The sequence below is a fragment of the Solea solea genome, chromosome 19 (genome assembly GCF_958295425.1).
Source record: "Solea solea chromosome 19, fSolSol10.1, whole genome shotgun sequence".
Classification (NCBI taxonomy): Eukaryota; Metazoa; Chordata; class Actinopteri; order Pleuronectiformes; family Soleidae; genus Solea; species Solea solea.
In genome coordinates, this window is record NC_081152.1 from 1,280,128 (window position 1) to 1,298,768 (window position 18,641).

An 18,641-nucleotide genomic window follows, 5' to 3' on the forward strand; every position below is an offset into this window, starting at 1 on the left:
CACACACACACAGAGCTGAGCGACGCTGCAGAGACACACAAGTGTTTGTGGAGATACAGGAAACACAGGAAGATGAAGATCAGCCTGAAGACTCTGATAACATGTGAGTAAACTGACAGAAAACCATTTCCTGCAGCATGAAGAGTGTGAGGATGAGCACCGTGTGTGTGTGTGTGTGTGTAAATTCCCCTGAAGTTTCAATTTGAGTGACATTGTTTCCTGTTTAGCAAAGACATCAATTCAAGCTTTAAAAAACAACTCTTTAAACTTTTGTTTACATTAATTTACAATTTAAATGGACAATCTGGTTTGGTTTTATAAAAAGTGAATAATTACATGAGTTATTGAAGCAGATTTTTAATCCGTTAAATTATCTGGAAGACGAAGAGTAAAACACTTTTAAATAGTTTCTAGTGCAGTGAAGTGATGAAAGTGATCAGTTAAAGAGAAATTCTTCATGCATCACTCTGATGCGTACACACACAAACACCATGTATTACTATGTAATTGGCGAATTAGAGCACGAGTGTGCATGTAAAATGAAAATTGATTAAATTAGGTGAGTTAGCGCAAACATACTAAGACACAGAAAGCTCTGGCTGTCAGCACAGACACAAGAAACAAATGATTTTACCTAAGAAAAAAGTTATAAAGTCCACACCTGCTTAAGTCTACGATATGTTAAGACCATGTTCTCGTCTTTTCCAACAGGAAAACTGTAAACTGTAAAAGTTTGTAAACCACCCAGTGGTTCAAATGTGTTCTTTTTGTGAATTCGGCATTTGAAAACCTTTGTTCAGATTTACCTCATCAACACAAAGTGACCACACGATGCAGCAGTAGACCAGCAGCTCCTGTGTCCCCGGGAGCTAAAATCACTGATTTTCTCTCTTTACTTCGGTGTTGGTGTAGTGGTTAGCACTCTCGCCTTGCAGCGAGAAGACCCGGGTTCGAGCCCCGGTTGGAACAAGGGCCTTTCTGCATGGAGTTTACATGTTCTCCCCGTGTGTGCGTGGGTTCTCTCCGGGTTCTCCGGCTTCCTCCCACAGTCCAAAAACATGCAATGTGGGGATTAGGTAAATTGAACACTCTAAATTGACCATAGGAGTGAATGGTTGTTTGTCTCTATGATGGACAGTCGATGGACTGGCGAACTGTCCAGGGTGTACCCCGCCTATCGCCTGATGTAGCTGAGATTGGCACAGCAGAGATAATGTCTTTTATCTTTACTTGCAGGTCTACTGTTGTCAACACCACATCCTACAACTGCCAACGCCAACATTTTATACTCACAAACTTCTGATAATACCTCACCTGCCACCAGCATCTCGACTACCACCGTCGCCATTACCACAGCTCCATATGTCGCCAGTACCACCAACGGTACCTTGACGACCACCATCAACAGTACCACAGCTCCAGATGTCACCAGTACCACCAACGGTACCTTGACGACCACCATCAACAGTACCACAGCTCCAGATGTCGCCAGTACCACCAACGGTAACTTGATGACCACCATCAGCAGTACCACAGCTCCAGATGTCACCAGTACCACCAACGGTACCTTGACGACCACCATCAACAGTACCACAGCTCCAGATGTCGCCAGTACCACCAACGGTAACTTGATGACCACCATCAGCAGTACCACAGCTCCAGATGTCACCAGTACCACCAACGGTACCTTGACTACCACCATCAACAGTACCACAGCTCCAGATGTTGCCAGTACCACCAACGGTACCTCGACTACCACCATCAGCAGTACCACAGCTCCAGATGTCAGTAGTACCACCTACGATACCTCGACTACCATCATCAACAGTACCACAACTCCAGATGTCGCCAGTACCACCAACGGTACCTTGAAGACCACCATCAACAGTACCACAACTCCAGATGTCACCAGTACCACCATTGGTACCTTGACGACCACCATCAGCAGTACCACAGCTCCAGATGTCATCAGTACCACCAGCGATACCTCGACTACCATACTTACACCTACCACTGGACCTAATATCGTTACATCAACGAATACTCCAACCAGCACAACAACCCAAACCACCACCCTGGATCAGGAAGAACACAAGTCTAAACCTCTGAGTTCCGGTAAGAAGCACCAGGATTTCTCTCTTTGTTTACTCTGGTGAAACATGATGATGTGTCAGGGACTAAAGTTTGCTGCATTCCAGAACTCGGAAATCAGACCTTTGAGAAGTTGGAAACATGAACGTATCTTGGGCTAGCCATTGTTAGCTACGGTTAGCAATACCAGAAGATAACAACGGTCTACCCTGTATTTGACACACACAATCAGTGTATTTTACTGATTAACAGTCAAACAAATATGGCAGATGTGCTGTTAATGGTAAAAGTGCCATTGTTTGTGTGGAGGCAGCTAGTTTGGAGTCCGGATACTTGTCAGGAACACTCGATGACCTCAGAAATTCTGACTCCACATGGAAGAAACCATGAAGTGCGATATTGTCTCTGTAGTTAAGCACTTAGTAAAGAAATGAGCAACAATGTGCTTGGATTGAACTCCCTGTCACTTCACAGCAAACAAGACGAAACTCTACCAAATTAGCTAGATTACAAGCTAAGGTCCTCTAACATCATGATCAACATGAGGGTTTACAGGGTCACTAACTTTAGCAATAATTAATGAATAAATCACTGTATTAATGTATTAGCACACAGAATGGTGGGCAACTAGTTATAGTCCCAGTGGATCAGAACTCATTAGCATAGCAAGAAGCCTCGCTAAACAACTACGAAAACAACAATTGTCAACGTAACAACAACAAACACAACTCCAACACCAAGTAAATAAATAGACATACTGTAGAATGTGTATACGTTCATGCTAACAACATTAGTTAACAACATTAGCTAAATCATGTAAAAACCAGCACTATTTTCTTTCTCCAAACTGAAACAGCAGCCAAAGCAAAGGACAAAAGAAAAACACAATTACATTTTGCTAATAATTTCGATGTCCTTAACTTCAATCTTAGCCATGCTAGTAGCCGCAGAGGTAGCAAATTTTGTTTTGCTGCACAACGGCAGCTAAATCAAGGTAAATATCTATATGTATATGTATATATATAAATTACTTAAACTGAGGTAAGAGGTCAAATCTGAATTTTAAAATAAAACAGATTGGCAGCCAGTGCAGAGATGACAACACACAACAGGATTTCCTGAACGCTAAATAAGTTGTTTTTGCTGACATCAGGTTTTTCCTGTATCATCTGGAACTGGGTTGAGGTTTTCAAAGGTAACACGTTGTTTTGCAACAAGTTGTTTGTTTCTCGATAAGAGAACTGATTTGAGCTGGGACGCGTCACATGACGTCAATGGCACCTTACACTCCACGCCCAGCAGTGTGTTGCCCATAAAGAGATTACTAATTAATACAAAAGCTCAAAGGTAACTTTGGTGAGCTGCAGATCCATTATCATTGTGAGGAAATGAGGCTGTAAAGTGTTACCAGAAAGAGTTAGACATTTACCAGGAGAACGAAACTTAAGACATTCAGAAGAAGAAGAAGAATGGATGATGGCGTTCACCCACTGAGTGACTCAGTCTTTCTCAGTCGTCACAACATTTTATTTCAAAGAAGTGTTTTATTGCAGGTTCCATAAAGTGATGATACAGATACAGATTGTTCTTTCTTAACTTGATTTCTACTCACACACCCACGTCGTCATTTTCAAATGCACTTCTCTTGTCTTGTTGTTCAGTTGTGTTTAATTCCATTAATCTGTTACCAAACTGTCCCAGAAGTAAATTGACCGACAGTATAACAACAACTTTTGTTTCTGACCAATATCTTATGAAATCCCACAAAAGTACTGATCTTTTTTTTCTTTTTTTTCCAGGCTCTGTGATCTGAACATGATTTATTTCATATTTTATTGACTTTTTTCTATTTTGTGTCTTTCTCTCTCCAGGAAGTGTCGTTGCCATTGTCATCATGTTCATTGTGATCGCCGTTGTAGTGTTGGGTGGACTATACTACTACAGGATCCGGTGAGTCCACCGCCAAAAGCCGTGATTCCATCATGATACAGTTTGGTTAGGAAGGGTCAAGTCCTGGGTCAGGCTTGCGTTTGGACTAAGAACAGAACTTGGTGGGCGGGGTGTCCGTGTTTTTCCTCCTCAGTTTGCGTCTGTTTGTCTCAACAAGACGTGAAACTCTGTACGAGAACAGACTGCGAGTGCTGAAGAAACACTGAGTGAGGTTTTTCTGTCGACTGTCCTCGGTCTAGCTCCACCCGCAGCGTACCATTAGTGGGGCCGGCCATTTTGGTACAGTTCCTAATGGAAACGCAGAAAACACACGCGCACTATAAGAAGCCAATTATGTCAGTTTCAGTTTCATTTGTTCTACAGTCACTCAGTGTGTTTACATAATCATTGACATTATCTTACAAAGTCCAAGTTTCCGCTTAGCGACAAATGACCACTGTTAATGTTTTAGCTGAGGTTGTAATGGACGCTTCATGCGTATTGTGACTTACTGTTGATCCAATGACATAATGACGTACATGAGAACTCAAAGGAGAGCTGTTTATGTCCTGGAACAATGGAATACTTTTCTCTGTACATAACCTTATTTTCCCGTCACATCATTCTTTCTCTTTTAGACGCACGTCTTATGGCCGTCTGCTCGAGAGTGAATATGGAACTTTAGGGAACTTCACCAACCCCATTTACGACCCGTGAATCTTCACGCGTGACCTTCGTCTCTGGAAGTGAATCTTCAGTCTACAGAGTGAAGTGATTGGGATCAGAGTGTTTTATCGTGTATGTGTGTCATGAGTTTAACGACTGTGACGCGCAGACTTCACGCCGTGATCACTTGATCTTTGTTCCAGTCGTCTCAGTCTGTTCCTCAAGGTAAATATGAACAGAAATGAGTCAGCTTTTTGCTTTTTTCTTCCTTCCTTTGGCCCAAAAATGTGTATTGATGTGGAGTTTATCGTGCTTGAACAGGATATTTGTAATGAAATGTAAAGTCATTGAAAAACTACACTGAAGTGAAGCACAGTAGACGAACAAAGTGACTGAATATTGAATGTGTTTTATTATTGAAAAGTAGATGTTTTTTTGTTGTATTTTTTAAAATGGAGTCTGTGAGAGAAACGGTGCTTCTTTATTATACAGTTCCAGCTCGACTCCACTCCACACTTTATTTCTGACCAGGTTCACAGCGAGCTGAGCCGATACTAAAATGTGTCGTCACTGAAGAGTCATGAGCGCGACGTCTGACACAAGAATCAAACCCAACAATGTCCAACTGTAGATCGAAGTGAAAAAGACTTAAAAATCCTACTTAAAGTTCCAAAATCTATTTATTATAATTCCAAATCCCACTGATTGGTCAGAGAGTGCTTGGATGACTCCGGCCACATTGAGGAGGAGCTATGAAGTCATGGAAAACAACGAGTCGAGTCGAGCTACAACTGTGCAATAGCAAAGAGTCAAAACACTTTTTTACGTGAGCAGGACGAACTAAATGCTCGTTCTGTGAAACTAAAATCCTGACGACCAGAGATAAACGAGCCGATGATGACACAAGACTGAGAGAACAGAGACAATATCATTTTTAATGATAGAAAACAAATAGCTGCCCTATCTTTAGTGAAATAGCGCAGGAGACAGGTTTTTAAAAACCTGCAGGTTCTTCATCCTGCTGAAAGACACTGACTGAGCCCTGATCCATTATGAGGTTTTACTCTTTATTAAACTTCATTTTCATTTTTTTGCTGTTCTGATGCTTTTGTTCTGTGTTAAAAGTATTTTTGTGCCACAAATGTGACAAAATAAAAAATGTGACGTCACAAACTGGTTTGTGAGGTCGTGACTTTGGTATTTTGGTCGCCGCCCATATTTGAATCTGTGTAGTTATCGATACTGCTTATTGATACCGATACTGTCGATAGTTGTGTAATTTGGTGACTTGGTGCGAGAGGGAGAGAGACATAAACGTCCTGTCTCACCTTTAAACCAGTGATTATTGGTGTATCTACTGCCCCGTCTGGTCAAACGCCAGCTACTGCATTGAAAATGTTGACCTGTGTTTCTGTGACATTTTTTTGCAAAATAAAAGTGATATTTCAAAAGGTTGAATCACGACTCGCAGGTGTTTTGCGTACGAGACAAAATTCTCATAAAAATGTCGTCCTGCAAAATTTCCACTCGGAAGAAAAATGGCCGAAAGCACTTTTGCGATAAACGTTAATATCGACACGTCTAAAAAAAATCACTTCACAAGATGGTAAAAATGTTTGGGATGAGATGTTTTTTTTCATTAATAGTATTTATGGTGTGTGTGTGTGTGTGTGTGTTCCTGCTCCTCAATGAGCTGCACAGTCATTATCAGTGGACGCTTTAATAACAGTCCTGTCAGGATTGTCCTCTCCTCCCTAACTGAACTGCTTCCATTCTTCCTCTTTTCTCTAAGCTTCTGCGCTGAGAACAAACTCCTCCTCCTCCTCCTCCTCCTCCTGCCCACACTCCGCTCCTGTCGCTCTCCTCCACTCCCAAAATGTTCTCTTTTTTAAAGAAACAAACATCATTTCATAGATTATCTCTTTAGCAAAAACACAGTGGAATCAGAAAATGGTCGGACAAACTCAAACATATGACTTCATCTGCACACACACACACACACAGAAATGAGGTTGTTTCAAAATGTATTTTACTTAATTTGTGACAAACGATTTTTTTTACAGTGTATTACACCTCAGCACATTACAGAGAATCTAAGAGTCGTATATAAATAGACGAAGTTAGAAGAAAAGTCTAAAACTTTACGTTTGTCAGTGTGAGCTGCAACAAGTCATCGATTAACCAATTATCAAATTCAAAATCATTATTTCATCTACAACTGTTTTTAAACCTGAAAATCAGTGTTTGTGGGTTGTTGTTTTTTAATGTAATAATAATAATAAGCAGTTAAAATAATGTAAATAGTGAAATAAAGATAAGAATTTGAAGATGTTTGAACTCAAACAGCAGCTCTGTGTTCATCGTCGTCATTAACAGCAGAAATAATCACAGAGGGAAGAAGAGATTCTACACACGATACACTGTTATTATCGGGCCCTAAATAGTGTGTGTGTGTGTGTGTGTGTGTGTGTAATTACAGTGCAGGAGCAGATTTAACATTAGAAACATCTGGATATTAAAATGTAAAACTCGAACGTGATTTACGACACAAGAGGTTTTAAAATGTTTTAAAAATGTTTTAAAATGTTCTTCAACTTGTTTTAAAAAAACAAGGAGAAGAAATAAAGAAACAGAGAAAAATACATTCAAAAAGTGTTCTTCTATTCTTTTAGAATTTTTTAAATATGTAAAATGAGACAAAACTTACATTTCTGCAAAGAAATTCTTTCACGTAAGAACTTACTTTACTTGATTAAGCTGAATTTAAGAACGTATACCTTATATAAACTCCATTATGTGACTGTGATGGAGATGGAAATGGGTACCAGTCTTAACCACTGGAGTGGCTCAGTGGTTAAGACCGGTACCCTGTTTGCGGAAGACATCATGGTCACAATGGTCGCAAATTCGACTCCACCCCTGGCTGACTGTAGTCAATCCCATTGTAAGTCGCTTTGGATAAAAGCGTCTGCTAAATGACATGTAATGTAATGAAAGCTGCACAACAGTTTTCTCACCAGCAGGTGTCACTAATCACATGAGGACGACAGAAAGAGAGAGATTCAGTAACATCGTGTTACATTAGATCATAAAGAAACAGTGAGAAACTCTGACCTCAAACATGTGTCGAATCATTTAGACACGCAACAAAGTAACAAGACAAACACAGCAGTGATGATCATGAAGTTTAAAAAACATCACATGACACAGTTTAACAAGGAAAAATACAGAAAATATTATGTTTAATCAAGAAGAAGAAGAATTTGTGCATTTTTGTGTGTTGACTTAATGAGATTCAGAGACTTTATGACTCCAAACATGGCTGTCAGTGGAGAAAAATCACATTTTATTCACTTTACGAAAGACAAATGTAATAAAATCTACGTCAGTTTAAGTCTACGACATCTTAACAACATGACTTTATGACTCCAAACATGGCTGTCAGTGGAGAAAAATCACATTTTATTCACTTTACGAAAGACAAATGTAATAAAATCTACGTCAGTTTAAGTCTACGACATCTTAACAACATGACTTTTCCAACAGGAAACTGAAGTTTGTAAACCACTCACTCTCCCACACCAAATTGATAATAAACATGTAATGAAATAGTGAGAATGTCAATAGTTTGGTAGGTTTTTAGAATTTTTCTGTGAAAACTAGAGAAAATCTGGAAAAACACCAGAAGAAGTAAAAAAGAGGATTGTGTCGATCTGTGCGTCTGTAGAAATGTAAATAATTATCGTAATAGAGGTGAGGAAACAAGAAGTGACACGGGTTTGTGTGACGCCATCACTGTTTGATCTGGAAAAAACGAAATGTGTGTTTGAGTGAGACACAAGGATGACGAGCGTCTCGTCAGAAATAATCTTCAACCACAGACTCTTCTTTTTAACAAAAGTGAGTGAGTTTCCTGAAATAGAAGAAGCCTCAAAAATAAAGACATTGTTCATTAAACAGGAACAAGGAAGAAGTCTGGACAGGAAAAGTAAGAGTGACTCAGGCAGGACTAAACGATCAGCTGTACAAATACTTAAATACTTAAATACTCAATAAAAGTCTCTTTATTTACTTTTATTCAGTTTTATTAGTGTAGTTTTAAAAGTTTTACTCTGTTTTTGTTTGTAAATCAACAACTTAACTGAAACTAAGTTTCAGTTAAAGATGCAATACGCGAGATCTCTGTGTGAAGTTTTTTAAATTACTTTATATATGACTTTATTAAATAGAAATTACTCTTTACATTTGTACACAGATGTAGTTTGAAGTAATAATTATTAGGTGGATATAACTGATAAAATAACTTTAATAATACATTATTACCATTATTATTATTATGTCCAAACTGGATTTTTTTCCAATAGAAATGAAACAGTTTTATCATATGAATTACTTTCCTGTTAAATGATTACCATGTTGTTACTGCAGTGTGATATTATCTGACATTTATACCCAACGTACAACGTGATACAGTTTAAATTCTATCTATAAATACACATTATTTCAAACTGTCATTATTTGTTATTGTTATTATCATTTCAATATCTGAATTATTATCTATGTAAAGATTTTACAAACATGAAACTTTTGCTGTGTAATGGTAATAGTGGTGTAATCGTGTAAATGTCAGTGGTCTTTATCTCTTCCTTTGGTCTGGCTGTCCTGTCAGCAGAGGATCACAGACAGAGCGACTCTTGAGGACCTGTCTTGAGGACTTGGTTGTGACAGATCTCCTTGTGGCCTCTTCATGGTTCCCATTTGCTTGTGGGAACTCAAGGTATTTGTAGCTTTCTTGAACATCTGCTAAGTTGCCTTCATGTAGTTCCATTCCCTCCGTTTCCTCTTTTTTTGATATAATTCAGCCACATTTATTTTGGCTGAATATTCTTTAGTGTCTTCGCTGTAGATCCTGGTGAGTCCCGCTCACCCTTGGTGTACGGCATGAGATCATCCATGGAGAGGAGGTGGCTGATTGTTGTCCCACATCAGATGTGATGATCTGGCTGAGGGGGTTCAGGTTTATGCAGAACACGAGGGGGGGACAGAGCAACTCATTGGTATATTCCACATTTGATTTAATGTTGAGTTGGCCTCTAGAGTCATCTTCCTCAGTCCCATCGAGTTGTTGATGCAGCTCCTTTGAGTCGTGTTGATATTGTAAAGCTCAAAGCATTCCGGTATGTGTGTGGCATTGTGTGTGGCTCTGCTCATGTGTTCAACCACAGGCCTCTTCATCTTAACCACAATGAGGTCTGACAGTTTCCGTGTTGTGCTGAGGCAGGTTAGAGGCCGGTATTTGGATGGTCTGGGGGTCGTTCATGATGAGGACTGTACGGCCTTTTGTTATCCATTCTGGGTGCAGTTGGTTCTTCTGTGCTATCAGGTGTTCATGCAGAGAGGCCAGCTTCTTCAGCTAATAGGTGTGGATCATGTCAGGCCCTGGTGTTGACCTGAGCTGGTGCTGACCACCCCTCTATTTTGGACACTCTATCTTGGATGTCTTCCAATGTGGTCTTTACTGGGTCTTGTTCTGGGATGTTGCTGTTGTCTGCTTTTGTGTGATGACTCTTTATCCCACATATTCTTCCAGTAACGCTTAGTCTCAGCCTTGGGTGGGTCTGTTGCTGTCTCCCCTGATATTCAGGGGACAAACGGGGACAATATCCCGTGTATCCTGTCCATTCTCCTGGTTCTCTTATGTATCTCTTTAGGCGGGCAGCCAGAGCTGCGAGCCTTTGTTTGGCAGTCTCTTGTGCCTCAGTTATGAACAGCTTGTTGTATTTTCTTACACAGCTCTTTATTTATCTTTCTGCAGCTCATAGATGGCTAAACTCTTGTCTTGTCCCTTTGATTTTAGCCTGTAGTCTTCTCCACAGAGGGTATTGCTCCTTATGGCTTGTGTTGTTGTGTTGATCTTGTAGTCAAGCATCTCGAGGATTACTGATGATGCTGTTTATATCAGTTAATTGGTCTCAGTGTTGTCGTTAGTTGGGATAGTTAGCAGCACCAAGTTCAATTCCTCTAGTCTTAGCCTTGGCAAGCAGGAGGTTCCTCCAGGATTTCAACTTGGTTATGATATTATCTCTTAGGTCAGCTGCCCTTATGTTGGTGGGTAGTAAGTTCCTCTTCCAGATATTAGAACACTGAGCGAGCAGTTGTTTCTTTGGTAGCCTGGATGTTGGCCTTGAAGCGTCCATAGGTCCCACATCCTCTGCACATGTCCCTTCTCAGTGGGATTGCTCTTATAAGAGCACTCTATCAGATTCCCATTCTCTGCTCTATTCCAGCTCTACTCTAGCCCACTTCTCTTCAGGTTGCCCTGGTTCTTCTACACCTGACTCGGATCTAGGTGACTCAGGCTGAGATCCGAGCCAGTATTACTCTATCATTTGCGCTTGCACATCCAGAAGGCCTCTGGTTTGTCCTAGTGTTCTCTGGCAAAGTTTAAATGTGCAACTTCGTTCTTTCTTGAGAGCAGAGGTATATATATACATATACATATATATATATATACATATGAATGTTGAGGCTCAGTCTCCAGGGGCAGATGTTATGTTGTAAACCACAGATCTGTGTGAACTCACGTCTCCACAAGGACACAATGATGATGATGACATTTCCTGGTGTATTTTATTACACACCACTGTGTTTCATCACATGCCTCTTTCTGTTTTTGAGTTTTTTAAGGTTTTTTCCTTCACTTTGATGGTGTGACAGCTCGATGACTAACCTGTGGTTTTTTTGGTTTAGGTTTTTTAAAAAACACCTGGAGACACGGGAACGTCGTCATAACAACAAATATTCCAACGTCTTGGTCTGGATCTGTGGTCCAGAATCGTACAAATGTACACGTGTAATGTTTCCTCTGGTTTGCACAGAAAAATAAAACTTTAGGAATGGTATTTTTTTACAGTAGTTGTGGTTAAAAATGATTTGTGATGAATGTCGTACATTTATAAACCTGTAAACAGCGTCAGGAGCAGCTGTGCTTTTCAGATTCATGTGTGTAATTCATTGTTTCCAGAAAACAAACACATACTTTTGTCCAATATTTAATTTGATTCAGGTTTTTCAGAGTTTTAAATTATCAGTAAATCTTGTATTTGTAAAAGAAGAAGAAACTTCCTCCAGCCCCATCTTCACCCTGAGAACATTTCATCAGAATCTGTCCTTCAATTTTTACAAAACAGACAACTGTTAAGTCATGGTTTGAGGTGATAATAACAACATGACATAAAACTAAATAAAAAAAAACAAAAAACTTTCCACTGATTCTCTAGCTCCGCCCCTTCATGCTGGACTGGGGCAAGCATTGTTACTCAACCCTCACACACAGTGTGTGTGTGTGCGCGTGTGTGTGTTCCTTATATAAATCAGGGCTGAGTTCAGGTTCAGACACAGAAGCTGAAGCTGAACTTGAACTTGATCAGAATCACAGTTCTGTTTTACATCTGGAAGTTTCTTCAACCTTTGGTATGTTTCAACTTTTATTTATTTATTTTTTAGATATATGCATATTTCTTTATGCTCATTACTTACAGTAATTTATTTCATGCTCAAGTTTTTGGATGTGTGTGTAATTTGAAAACACAGTTGACAGTTGATCATCACATATTACTCTGTTATAAAATAGTAAAAAAATAGAAAGATTTTAAATGAGATTAAATAATCCTTTATTAGTCTCATAACAAGGAAATATACAGTTACAGCAGAACAGAGAGGGGAAATGTCAATACAATAAAGATGTCAACAAATGTAATTTATATACACATATATAGATATGTAGCTATATAGATATACAGTATATACCTACATATATATAGAAAAATATTATGCAAAATGAATCTGTAAATTAAAAAAAACTGACTTCATTTAAGACCTCTGACATGAACATTGGTAAACATGTGCATCAGGTCAGGACAAACAAAAAACTACATGAGACCAATGACCCAAACCCGACAGGAAGGCGACCATTTTGGATGGAATAGCCATTTTGAAGCCATATTTCACTTTTTTTCATTATTATAATAGTACATCGTTAATAACCTAACAGTTGAGATTTTATTATCACTGAGTCCCAGTTTGTGCTTCAGATTGTAATCCAGCTTGTGTCAGTGTGTCTTGTTGTTTATGTTGGAGCGTGTTTTTTTTTGTGGCAGAAGGAGATGAAGATGAATATTCTGACGTCCGCCCTCGTCATCATTCTCCTCCTCACAACAGCCTCAGCCAAGCGGGTAAGACGTTCATCAAAGTCACCATCAATCCTCACTCCTCACATGATCACAGCGTTCACTTTCATTTGTGACACTGACTCTGTGTGTCTGCGTGTGTGTGTGTGTGTGTGTGTGTGTGTGTGTGTGTGGGCAGACAGTGAAAATAGTTCACGGTTAGTTTCCTCCCCGCAGTTAAACAACCACACACTGACACTGTTTCTATCTGACGTTTAATGACGACGTCAATAGATAACGTAATTATTTTGGCTAACCCTCACTTTTCACAATAAACACAAAATGAGAAGGAAAATTGTGTCACAGGAAGACGCAGGTGGAGTTAGTGTTACGGGTCCCAGAGATGTGACACCGCATTAACAAATATGTACTTGTATTAAGCAGGTGAAGGAGAGAGACATGAAGACACAGTTGTCTCTTTTCCTATAACAGGTTGTCTCTCTTAATTAAACATCAAATATAACCATCACAAAAGCACAATGTGTAACTTTTTATCACATCTCAGTGTTATGTTGTTCACTTTCACATTTCCACAAACCAATCAAATCAATACTCCAGTCTCAGCAATACATTGTCTCATTTTTTTGTTCTAATCAACACATACTCTCTAAAATGTATATTCATAAACAGTTCTGTAAATATATTAAATTTTTTTCACAGTCTAAACTGGTTCAAACACTATTCCAGGTAATGTAATTTCACCGTGTAAATCCTCAATATATATATATATACAAATGTACAAATATATATACCTACCCTGCTCCCATAACAGGGCACTGAAATTAAAAGATAAAACACAGTGCTTGTGCTATCTCACCAAAACCAAATCTACCTGGCAACAGGCGCATAAACAAAATAAAAATAATTCTGTAATCTTTCAGATTACACTCATAATAATACATTTTCACAATAAACAGAGACTTGTAAATACATCACATCTCGAACTTTAACTGCACTTATTCCCTCTCTAAATAGTGCAACTGCGGCCGCGCGCGGCACAAAATGGCGTCCTCGCGGGGAAACTTTACCCGTCATTTGTTCCCTGACATTTAGTCATAAAAACATAAACAAAACATGCTGCGAACACCCGCGCTATTAATATGTGTTACTATAAAACAAAATCATGGAGTATAATCGTGTCGTACAAACACACTGACCTGTATTAAGCAGGTGAAGGAGAGAGACATGAAGACACGGTTGTCGCTTTTCCCGTACGGCAGCGGTTGCGCACCCCTAACCATTCCCCGGGCAACTCTTGGGAAACAAAGGTTCCGCCCTCCCTATCGCAATATTAGTGTGCCACAAAATAATAAATCATTGAAAAACAATACTTTCCATAAAATAAGATTATATTTATGTTATTTATATTTATATTAAGAAAAATATTTATGTAATCATAAAAATAAAATAAAATTGTGGTTCCCCTATTTTAGGTGTGCCACATTAGCATCCAGCTAAGACAGTCTGGTGGTCAGTGGGATCAAACCCATGACCTTCCAGATGAAAGATGACCAGTTCCACCATCACTGCTGCTGCTGCTGCTGCTTGTATAAATGACATTGTAGTTCTTTAAACACGTCATAACTGATTCAGTACTGTCTTGTCTTTTTATTCTGTCTCCACCTCATCTCCCTCTCGTCCTTCCTCCTCTCCTCTGTCCCACATTTGTCCTTTCACCACAACCTGTCTGGGCAGATGCTGCACATGTTTGAGTCTGGTTCAGTCAGAGATGGCTTCTCCACTGATGCCTAGTGTTTGCTCATTGTGTGAACTGTTGTTGTTTCTCTTCTCTCTATAATATCATATACAAATATATTTATGAATTGAATTGATGCACTGGACTAAACCAAAAACTAAAATCTAGGCCTCAAAAAAACATGTTTTCTTATTGGCGATGTCACTGGGAGTTTCCACTTTGTCCCAACTAAGATTTTTATAAAACATGTACGATGATCTCACAACGGTAACTGAATCATGAAATAATGTGATGTTTCCTCCACAGAGTTCTCACCGTCGTCAGGCTGATGGCCACACCTCTTTCCACAGTGAGGACTCTTCCTCAGAAGAGTCTGACGAGTCTTCTGAGGAAGAGGAGTCATCAGAGGAGAAGGGAGGAGATCAGACCACACCATTGATGGAAACGACCACAGCCATGACCACGAGCGGCGGCTCAGATGAGACCATGCCCACTGCCACACCTGGTGACGTGACCCCGGCCACAACTGCACCAGAGGCCACCACAGGAAGCAGAGGAGACAGCTAAACATCTGAGCTTCCTGTTAGTCTCTGTCACAGTGGCCATTTTGAGACATCGCATACATGAAAGGCTGAGTTCCATTTAGTTTTGTCAGTTTCAGAGTGGATCACTGCCACACTGTGACCTGAACACAACCATTGTTAATCATTGTGTGTGCTTCTGTGATTTCAAAATGGCTGCTGTGAAAAAGATTAATAAAGGAACAAAAACTCCTGTCAGAGGTTTAATAAATGTCAGGAAAAGACCAGTCAAATTTAAATTTAAATATAATTTCCTTTTCCTACTAACCCTTAAATTGTATTAACTTTTCTGTGTTAATGTCTTTGTTTTGTTGTGATTTGTTTCTCTTCTGGTTTGTGGACTCTGTCAAAATCATCAATAAAACAAACTTGACAAAAAAATGTACTTGTAAATCATCATATTTAATCATATTTCATATTATATTTGATATCATATATTTCCTATCATATTTCAATCATATTTAGATGCACTTTCATTAAAAAATGACTTTATTGTTTATTATTATTAACAATAAATTTCTCTAAATGTTTGTCCTGTTTTTCCTTGTTTTAAGGAAGATTACAGTTTGAGTGTGGCTGCAGATTCTTGAGCTAGATTTACAAGCTAGATTTACATTTTCCATTTTCAAGGTAAATTTGCCTAAAGCCATCAGCAGATTCTTTTTATTGAAACAAGATCATTTAAATCCATTTAAGAATATTTGTCTTATTTCTACAGGAGCTGTTTTTGCAATCAGACAAACAAACTACCAACAGAAATATAACAACATTTTCTACTGTGTAATTACATATTTATGTCATATACAATGCTTAACAACTTTATTAGACTGCAAACCAAAGCCACAGCTAAATTAAAAGCATTGGTAATAATCAAATCATTTTTTATGTTGCTGTAATGTTTAATACACCAGTATGTAGAAGCTCTTTAACCAAAATGCTATTTTTTGCATGAATCCAGCGCCGCTCCTGTTCATGTTTGCTGCGTATTTGCCTGCCAACATGGCGGAATCATAGAAACAGAGTCATGTGACAAGAACTCAATAAGGACATGTTTTAAATGGTGGATTCCACTGAAAACTGTTGCAATAAAACAAGATTCCAACACACGATAATAAATCAGGGAGGGGTGACACTTACAGAACCTTTTTAAAAAATGATCCAGGATTTGTTTGTTGTCCTAAACTCTCTGAAAGTGACTACAACAACTTGTGTCTGTCCTCAGTTGTGCAGCGTGATTGACATGTGGTCAAACACGAGGACACTTTCTTCATGGCTGTAAATCAGTGGTGAATTACAGGTTTGGTTTCTATGAATAAAGCTGCAAACTCTAATCTCAGCTGCAAAGAGCAGAGGATGAAAGAGAGACACGTTGATTTAAGTAATAAGGACTTGTGGGCTAATGTTGTTGCTAAATGCTAACGTCACAGTGGCAAATGACAAGATGTCTAAACTTGAAGCTATTAGTTATGAAAGATAAATAAACCCATGACACAAGCTAAGTCTAAAAACATCAATATTATCATGTGTGAATCTAATGCTATGAGTGGAGGAGCGGTGTAGTGTGAGAGAACTTTGGTAAGTTGAAGACCAGTCGAGCTGCTGCATTCTGGATGAGCTGCAGAGGTCGTATGGCACACGCAGGGAGACCAGCCAGGAGCCAGGAGCCAGGAGTTGCAGTAGTCCAAGTGTGAGATGACAAGAGCCTGGACCAGAACCTGCTCTGTTATGTGTGTTTCTGAGCGGGGAAATCAGAGAACGAGTTGGGTGTCGTGAGCGTAGCTGTGATAGGAAAAATCATGAGAGTGAATGACAGAACCATGAAAGTTGGTGTACAGAGAGAAGAGGAGAGGCCCAGTGCAGTTTCGGTCGCGTGACCTGCCGTAAAATCAGACTGATGAGGATCAAGAAGGTTGTTCCGGTGAAGGTAGGAAGAGAGTTGATTAAAGATAGCACGCTCCAGAGTTTTGTAAAGAAAAGGAAGAAGAGAGACAGGTCTGTAGTTATTTGCTCCAGACAGGTCGAGGGTTGGTTTTTTAAGGAGGGGGGTCACTCTGGCCTCTTTAAGAGAGTCAGGGAAGCAACCAGATGATAGAGATGTGTTAATGAGGTGGGTGAGGAAAGGAAGAAGATCAGAAGCAATGGACTGAAAAAGGTGAGAAGGGCTAGGGTCAAGGGGGCAGGAGGTGGGGCGTGGGGCGTTTCAGACCAAAACCACACATCGCAGAGGCATTTACCGACTGTTCGCTGTCCTAGCTCCCAAATAGTGGAACGAGATCCCCATCGACATCCAGACAGCAGAAAGCCTCCACATCTTCCACCGCCGACTAAAAACACATTTCTTTTGATTCTACCTCGACTATATACAATTCTCAACTCATATTGTCCACCCACTCTCAACAGTTGGTTTTTCGCAAAAAGTTTCACTTGACCCTCTGCTGACCTGACGATATGCTCAGTGGCACCCAAGTCATTTGCGTTTGAGACCCATGATTTACAAATATCAACCTTTTTTTCACAAGTGGTGCATTTGAAGTAGATACAAGTATTAAAGTGGACATATTATACCCTATTTCCCCCATTAAAATAGTTCCCTGGTGTCCTAATGAACATGTCAGTGACATGCCTTGGTCAAAATACCATAAGGATGAAGCACAATAGCAGTTCAATAACCCTGCTAAACCCGCCCCTATCAGAACGCTCGGTTTTCGTGCATGGTCCCTTTATATGCAAATGAGACACAGGCAAACACACACCCACTTCTTCCAGGGGGTTTCTGATTTGTCCTCGTTACAGCGCTCACTTGCTCAGATGCTGTTCCCTCCCCCTCCCTCCACTAGTTCTCTGACAATATCCGGTTACGTCGGTGAAATACGTTCGCTGACTAAATACGGCGACCGCTGGCCGCAGTCTGATGTGAAGTGGTGTGAACACACGGACACACGTTTGCTGACTTTATCCGGCACATTAGCTTCATATATAAAATCCTCTGAGGCTGGAAGTTTGTGTAAAACACTGTGCTCCACTGTGCAGCCACCAACACCTCACTTGTCCCTCCGCGTTGACATAATACCGCTCTTCCTCCCTCGCCTGCACTCTCGCAGGGACAAGGAGGAGCTAAGGTGGAGCTCTCGAGGTAAACTTACTGGTGGGTGGTAACATTCGTGGTGAAATGCGCATGCTGCCGTCATAAGCGCAGGGAATTCAACATCGAGTGTTTTATCGCCTATACTTACACTAAAGGGGACAACGAAAACATGACTGAGTATTCTTTTTCCACACTTTGGCGACTGCTAGGGCCTCCAGAGTCCCAAATATAAGTATTAAAATGGTTAAAAAGTTGATTTTGCATAATATGTCCCCTTTAATATAATTAATTAATTAACACAATCTCGACGGTCAGAGTAGAGACAGACATGACGATGTGTGGCCAATATTAAAGACAATGTGATG

The 18,641-nt window shown here is 39.8% G+C and overlaps 1 protein-coding gene across 1 annotated transcript; it reads left to right on the plus strand.

The window, feature by feature from the left end:
* LOC131446607 (mucin-2-like) lies at positions 1–6,144 on the plus strand. Its single transcript, XM_058617970.1, has 4 exons — positions 1–103; positions 1,237–2,115; positions 3,963–4,041; positions 4,659–6,144. The coding sequence occupies exons 1-4, from the start codon at positions 73–75 to the stop codon at positions 4,735–4,737; spliced, it is 1,068 nt and encodes a 355-aa protein (XP_058473953.1). The 5' UTR covers positions 1–72; the 3' UTR covers positions 4,738–6,144.
* The last annotated feature ends 12,497 nt before the right edge of the window (positions 6,145–18,641 follow it).

Bases quoted from the DNA above. Each gene is read 5' to 3' on its own strand.
- LOC131446607 (XM_058617970.1), top strand. From the start codon at position 73: ATGAAGATCAGCCTGAAGACTCTGATAACAT. The intron at 104-1,236 runs GTGAGTAAACTG...CTTTACTTGCAG, and splicing joins CCTGAAGACTCTGATAACAT to GTCTACTGTTGTCAACACCA. The intron at 4,042-4,658 runs GTGAGTCCACCG...TTTCTCTTTTAG, and splicing joins CTATACTACTACAGGATCCG to ACGCACGTCTTATGGCCGTC.